The 7,736-nt window shown below is 33.6% G+C and overlaps 1 protein-coding gene across 2 annotated transcripts; it reads right to left on the reverse strand.

Annotated features, from left to right (window-relative positions):
- Positions 1-633: 633 nt before the first annotated feature.
- Positions 634-5,854, reverse strand: LOC137838161 (ATP-dependent 6-phosphofructokinase 3). 2 transcript variants are annotated; one of them, XM_068647403.2, is made up of 14 exons: positions 5,059-5,683; positions 4,675-4,721; positions 4,538-4,577; positions 4,378-4,437; positions 4,186-4,248; positions 3,947-4,084; positions 3,292-3,450; positions 3,165-3,218; positions 2,835-2,903; positions 2,600-2,729; positions 2,066-2,331; positions 1,390-1,438; positions 1,142-1,296; positions 634-1,025 (listed from the first exon to the last, which is right to left on the reverse strand). In XM_068647403.2, the coding sequence occupies exons 4-14, from the start codon at positions 4,378-4,380 to the stop codon at positions 822-824; spliced, it is 1,290 nt and encodes a 429-aa protein (XP_068503504.1). In that variant the 5' UTR covers positions 4,381-4,437; positions 4,538-4,577; positions 4,675-4,721; positions 5,059-5,683; the 3' UTR covers positions 634-821. The 2 variants fall into 2 exon arrangements, with proteins under 2 accessions (XP_068503504.1, XP_068503503.2); XM_068647402.2 differs by lacking the exon at positions 4,378-4,437 and having other exon boundaries at positions 5,059-5,854.
- Positions 5,855-7,736: the final 1,882 nt, after the last annotated feature.

Below are 7,736 nucleotides of genomic sequence, written 5' to 3' on the forward strand. Positions count from 1 at the left end.
TTGATCACGCAACTTTTCTAATTTCTACTAGTCAAAAGCTTCCAAGCTTCTTGGCTGCTCCCTCAGTTGTTGAAATTGAATATTTGAATACGATCATCAGTTCTTGAAATTCACATATACTAACTAGGTGAACAAAAGTAATTCTGAAATAATTCTTTTCCAACATGATTAGAACCAAGAGAATGTTTTGTTTCGGTTAATCTACTCTTACATCCTTCTTCTAGAAATAAACTTCTTCTTTTGCTCCTCTCACACCTCTCCTTGTCTTGTAAACTCTGAATTTAGATGATACCTACAAAAGACACTCTGACTCTTAAATAAGCTCCGAATAAGCTTTAGGTGTTCGATATTAATACTGAATGATAACATACTTAATTCTTGAAATTTGTATTTATTTATATAATTATCGTAAATCCTTTGTTATTGGACTAGTTTAAGGATTTGAATAGTAATTAAGAACGTATTACCTAGTGTTTGATCATTGATTATCCCTTTTGGATACTATGGTTTCGGTCACATCTCATTAATCCCTTTTGGATACTATAGTTTCGGTGATATCGGTCGACTGAGTCCCAGGTCGGGTCCAGGCGGTACATTAGTTGTTCATAATTGATTCAATCTAATGACACTTCATTTCCAGATAAAGCAATCTCATTATAAAGCTTGCAGTGTACAACACAACATACCCGCAAGAATTTTCATAGTGCAAGGCTGAGTTTTCATCACAGCCATCTTATTGACAAACAAGGAACAAAAAGACAGCTCCTATATACTATTAATGGTAACTCATTATAAAGGGTCATAAATCACAATAATAACAACTAGCATGCTGCTGCATGGATACGGCTGCTGATATCTTTGCTAGCAGAGGTTTCTTTGGAACAATGTTCATGCAACGTTTCTTCTTCCTTTTTCTCTTCATGATCACCCTTCACATCCAAAAAACTGGGTTGATTTGTAGAAGATAAAAGCCTAGCCCACATTCTATCAGTTATCACTACGTGGTTCTGTCTCTCAGTGATTCTCTGCATAACAAGGCAAAAAAAACATGAAATGTTATTAGAAATAGGTTTATTGAATGTTGATAAAAATATCTTACTTATTCTTTGGAACCAACAAATATCATGCATGATGAACTTACGTAGAAGGGTATGTAAGTTTGTCTTCCATTGACAAGTCCACTTGTATAGCCAGTGTAACCTGCCATTGCTCCATGAACAGCACTTTGAGCAAGAAGTGTACAATACACGTTGTCAGAGGCATTGCTTGGAACAGCACGGATCATGTAAGTTGGATCTGTAAAACAGAAAAGCGAAGCGCTTTTTCAGCCATTGCACTTTTCAGTGTGTGCACAGATGAAATCCACGGAGTTTAATCTCTTTTACAAACCTATGTATTTGAGTGTTATGGGTAGCGTCTTCTGTTCAGCAAAATGATCCTGCGAGGTCAAAATGCTTAAAGTAAGCAACAGAAAATATCATCATGAACGTTTATCAGTTGAGAAAAAAATCGTAAATAGTAATATAAAGCATATTCTGTACGATCTAGCTTCTACCACTTGAACAACATTGTGCTAGGAGTCCTACAACATGTAAACTAGTGATGGCAGTGATAGTAGGGTGATGCTAGACATATCAGTCAATGATCATAGCATAAGTGTAGGGTGATGGGCCTGAACCCGATTATGTAATAAGTGGATCGGTTTCCGAATTATAATACAAGACAAGGCGTTACTTTGGCGTACGATAGGGGATCCCGAATTAACTAGTCTTAATGACTCAATCAAGACAAAATCAGGAAGGATAGGGTGAATTTTATCAATATATAACAAATGAGGCACCAGCAAGAAGGATCATCTCTTACATACAGTTAAGGATGCACTCACTCTTGGCTACATTGGGTGTTTCAAGACTTAAGATCGACTAGTCCTTTTGTCGAGAACAATAAGTAAGAACGACCTTTAGGGAAGTAAACAGGTTGAGTTTCACTTTCAACTAAGAAATTAAGAGGACAAGGCAGTCATAAAAGATGAATAGAATGCAAATAAAATGAATAACTATCCAACCTTAATCTTTTGGGATATCCATAGGCCAACATCTTGAAGAAGCTTATTTCCAGAAGCATCCTGTGTGCTCATAGACTGCACACTCTCGGAAACAAGTTCCTGTCCTGCTCCTTCAGCAATCACAATAACCATGTGCCCATTTTCTTTGAGTCTTTTCTCTATGTATTCAAAAAGTCCCCCTGGACCTTCAAGGTAAAAGGGTGACTCCGGAATCAAGCAACAATCCACATCTCGACTTGCAAGGGTAGCATACATTGCAATAAATCCTGCACCATACATCCCAAATGCACCATATACTAAGTGAAGTCTGGTTCACTAACAAAGTCAATAAAAGAACTTTTAAACATCACATTAATGTTAAAATGAGAGAACAATGTATGATTGATGGCCTTAACATACTAATAGATGGAAAAATTACAGAATGATTCACATTTTATTGAAACCACAAATGGATTGCAGATAGTAGGCAATTGATATTAAAATTGAACCCTTAAGCAGGGCTGTGGAGGCATCATAAGCATTTAGGAAAATTACCGCTGTTTCTACCCATCAACTTGACAACACCTATGCCATTCTCAACACTTTCAGCTTCAACATGTGCCGCATTTATAGCTCGTTGCGCCTCCTCAACAGCAGTGTCAAAGCCAAAGGACTTGTCAATAACCTACTAAGCAACAAAGCGACAGCAGAAGAATTTTACCAACTAATGTTGCTAATGGGGTTTAAATTATGAGTTTAAAGCCACGATGCAGAAGAAAGAAAGATTTACCGGGATATCATTGTCTATTGTTTTGGGGATTCCAACAACTGAAACTTTGAGACCACGCCTCCTGACTTCCTGCATGCATAATCAGGTTGAATTATTAGTTACTTGCTACTTTAATCCAATTAGTTTAACAGAGCTTAAATATCCTAATGATCTTGTTAAAATGTTCATTCATAAGTCTGACAGTCACTTCATGTGATGACAGATGATTCATGTGATGGCAGATGATTGTTGTTACTTGAGACGTCAGCCTAGTTAAGATATCAAGTTACGTAATGATGCCTAACATAAAAGGTTTTATAAAAAAAAAGGTCTAACAGTCATTTTAGATACCTCAAAAATTACAGATGCTCCCTTCTGAGTTCCATCTCCTCCAATGATATAAACCTGAAATTTAGAAAAATATTAATCTTATGTACATACACAAAAAGGATACTTCTAAATAGAAAGAAATGCAGACCTGATTGATTCCCCGATCTTGAATACTGTCAACTATCTTTTTGGTGTCATGTCCACCTCTCGATGTTCCCAGAACAGTCCCCCCACGCTTATGTATATCATTCACACTTTTAGGAGTTAAAGTGATTGTGTTGCGAGCATAGAAGCCCCTGTATCCTCCCTTCACATCAGAACAGCATCATTAGTTACAGATACCAGTAAGAAACTATGATAGCATATGATGTCATTGAAGATTTACACTTTTAGGCATGAGAGAACCAAGGATGGGGAAAATTAACTCCAGAATAAATGACTTTTAAGTGACACCAAATAAGGATTAATATTACTTCTTTTTTTTTGTGATGACAGAGTCTTGCATAGTGATGTCGGACATAAAAACTTTATATATATATATATATATATATATATAAAGTAAAAGCCTGTACAATTATTACAAAGCAAGAACAATGCGTTGGTCTCTTTAAACAAGAGCAAATTAGTACATTAATAACCAACCTCAGGCATTAAGGTTTGTTTGAAACGACAAAGAATTGAAAGTTAGGGGTGAAACTCGTATGAAACAAGCAGAGAACTTTCAGACCTTTTTTTAATCCCAAAACAACAATGAAAAACAGTTAAAGAGAAAGAAAAAAAACCATGAAGAAAGATTCACGTACATTGATTCCCAAAACTTTCTTCACGCCATACATATGGTTCAAGCCACATACTAATTCCCTAATGACAGTGTTGAGCCCGGGGCACAGACCCCCACAAGTAACAATGGCAGCCTGAACTTCATCTGCTTCAAAATACACCTGAACATCCAATTTTAGAAGCCATAAATATACCAAATTTACCAAACAATGCACCTAAAATGTACCCCTCTTGCAGACCAGACACACACGTAGAAACGTACCTTTTGACGAGGCCCAGCACGCCTAAAATGTACCCCTCTTGCACCATCTTTGTGAACAACGACCTGTCATAAAATCAGAGAACAAAATGGAAATAAGTGACAGGTAAATCAAGGTGAGTAGGTAACAACACTGTCCAAGCTGCAAATGGAAACAAACATAAAACCCCACCAACATTCACCCCATGCAGTTACCATTCCATTAAAGTTTGGATTTGAAGGTGTCCATACTTAGCAAGGGAGATGCAGCACCACCTTAACGTAGAAACCAGTTAATAGCCAAAGCTTTAGGCATCATCAGCAAACCCATCCCAAATTACCTAAAAAACCATTAAAATCGTAACCAGAAACCAACCTTTTGAGGAACGCTGTCATCAACATGCACAAAGTACTGCCTGCAAAACAACAAGTAAACAAAATTCAATTCACCAATCAAGCAACAAAGTAAAGGAAATCACAACACAAGAGACGAATTAATCAATCAACACTCACTTAACAACTGAATAAGCAGGGTTGTCTTGCAAAGGATTCGTGTATGTCTGCGGCAACACAAGCACACAATAATCATACACTAATCTTGTAATTAAGTGAAAAAAAAAAGAAAAAAAAAACAAGCTACCCAAAAGAAAAAATTGTGGAACTAATTACTCATTTCTGATCCCAACCCAGAAATTAAAAAGCTTTTCCATTATTAATTTTTGGTGTCGGCAGGAAAAAGGGGCAAGAAAAAAGTCATTGGGTTATATAATACGACAAAGCATTCGAGTGGTTCGAGGAAACAGAGGAAAAAAGGTCCACGTGATCGCTGATCAGGTGATGAAGCAGCTTTAGACGGTGACCCAACAGAATATGAGAACGATGAAAACGACGACGTACTGGGAGATTAGGAAAGTAATCGGTCAAATGGGGAACATCCTCGAGGACGTAACCAGCTGTGCCGGTGACGACCTTTGGGTCGGTGTTGGCAGGGGAAGCCATCGCAGCGGCGCGTGACGGCGATATGGCAGGTTCGGAGCTCAGCTTGGGATGAAAGAAACCGTTTTGTTTGATGGGGTCTTGGTTGTGATTTGGAAAATTGGAATTAGAATTAGAATCCATTCAAAGGTAGTAACAGGAGTTGAAGAAGATGAAGAACAGAGTGTTCATATTTATAGTAAACGGAGTTGACCGAAGGAATCAGACACCAAAGTGGAATTTTCTGATTTTGTATGAGAAATCAATGATGAAGGGTAACAGCTTAAAGAAAAAAGAGAAGGTGAAAAAGGAACTTTCTTGTGAAGTAGAAACAGGTGGCTGAAGATGGAAATGGATTTGAAACTGTATGATCCACAGCTTTTTTGAGGGTCGGCGTGGAACACAGTGATGCTATGCTGTTGTTGTGGGCTACTTCTTTCTTCTAGAATAAACCTCGGAGATTCCGGATTCCTACACTTTTTTTTTTATTTTTCTTATTTTTTTCAAATTCTATGTTCTGTTTTTTGTTCCAGCAGAAAACAGAGCCAGTCTCTGCCTTCCATGTCTCTGTCTTCTACCACATAAAAACTCCAACCTTTTTTTTATTTTATTTTATAAATTGTAATTTGTTGGGTAAAAGTTAAATAAAAATGAATAAATAAATAAGAATTCGATAGAAATTAGGAATTTGAAAATAGTTAGTTGTTCCCTTTAGGTGAAGCCATGCTCCATACCTTGGAAGCTCACATGAATCAACTTTCCAATGGATATCAATGTTTTCATGTGACATATTTGCTTGTGGATGAACAAGAAGAAGTGCTTCTTAGGTTAAAGATAACTAGAACTTGTAAAAGATATGGTTGATTAGGGTGTGTTAGTGACTTGTTTGGATTTTTACTAAAATTTAGTGAAAATCATAGCAAAATATATTGACCTTTGAATTTTGTTTGGGGAACTTTTTCTGAAAAGTCCTTTGAACAACTTAAGGAGGCCATGAGTTCTTTGTTTGTGATAATGATGCCTAATTTTGACAAGTTGCTTATGATTGAAGACAAGTGCCTGAAGAAAATAACCATATAAATTAGTAGATCATCTTTGAGATTAAATACAAATTTAGAAAATAAAAATTGATTTTATGTTGATATAATAAATCTTATCTTTTTATAAAAATGTCATCATACATTTTTATGACTGACATAATAAATCACTTATTACGATGGTTTTATACTGATTACGATGGTTTTATACTGTTTTGACATAAGTAAATACTTATTATGTTAGTTTCTAATTTCAACTGACGCATAATAAATGTGATATTTATTATAAAATGGTTATCAAACTACTTTTTAGAGAGATGGATTACACTCATTATCATAAATTATCGTTGTTTTTTTATTTTTAAACAAGTGAATTCTTAAAAAAAAATTGAAACAATGTACTTTATCTACCAGCATTGTCATTAATAGTGAAATTTTGAGAAAAATAAAAAAAAATAGAAAGATTGATGAAAGGAATTGTTGAATATAAATTCACATCTTAGATTCTAACTTAGAGATGGTAACTATATTACATAAACAAAATAGTGGTTATATTTATTTATGAGAATATAAAGAATGTTGTTCATATTAAAAAAATCATCAAATACAAGTTTATGTGAATATTAATGCAATGAAAATCAAAATTTAAGATTATCACTGACAAAAATCGAATCGATGTTATGATAGTTTTAAGATTTTTATAGATTTACTTACATGCATGGAAAAAAAATGTACATGAATTATAATTGATTATGACTTTAGTATGTACATTATTTTTTAACCCATAAACAATAAAAAAAGACATCATTCTTTTATTCTATTGTCTACACCTACAAATGCATGTTTATTTTATTTTAAAATTATCCTTTTATATCTAATAATGAAGTATGATCTATCACATTTTTTTTGGAAAATGCACTCTAAACAATGATACAAAACATAATTTAAATCAGTTGTCGTTTTAATATGTGAGACATTTAATTCATCTAATTAAAATCGTGGTAAAATGTATATTTAATTTTAAAAATTAAATAAAGTTTTAAAATATTACTTTTATTACATAAATTATTATTTTTCAAACTTAATTTATACTCATTCTTATTAAAATACATCCAAGATCATGTTTCTATGATATTATATAATTTTCTTTTTCTTGACTTGTCTACCTTTATATCCTTCTTTATTTTTTTTTCATTTTTTTCCTTTTACGATTAGTCTTATAATTTGTTGAAGCATTTTTTAAAAATAAAATTGTAATATAAGACCTACCTTCAAAATAGACAATATTTCAAATAATTTTATGTATGGAATTTGAAATCAAAACAATATAATTATTAAATAAAAAATATTAATATTCAAATGAAGAGAAAACACAATTACTTGTTTAATATGAATGTATATACCTAATAATTACTATATTATTTGTAAAACGAATAACAAGCTTTAACAAAAAGAAACATTTATTTATTAATGATACCACTAACCATATTTAGATTTCATTGCTCTAATTATTAATAGCACATTCGATTCTGAATGTTGAGTATGTTCAAGGCAAAGCTTCTA

This window comes from Phaseolus vulgaris, chromosome 4, assembly GCF_051622355.1.
Source record: "Phaseolus vulgaris cultivar YP4 chromosome 4, ASM5162235v1, whole genome shotgun sequence".
Classification (NCBI taxonomy): domain Eukaryota; kingdom Viridiplantae; phylum Streptophyta; class Magnoliopsida; order Fabales; family Fabaceae; genus Phaseolus; species Phaseolus vulgaris.

Coding starts and splice junctions, on each gene's coding strand:
- LOC137838161 (XM_068647402.2), bottom strand. CDS start 5,280: ATGGATTCTAATTCTAATTCCAATTTTCCAAATCACAACCAAGACCCC. Junction 1,297..1,389: donor CATAACACTCAAATACATAG/GTTTGTAAAAGA, acceptor TCTGTTTTACAG/ATCCAACTTACATGATCCGT. Junction 1,026..1,141: donor AAACTTACATACCCTTCTAC/GTAAGTTCATCA, acceptor CTTGTTATGCAG/AGAATCACTGAGAGACAGAA.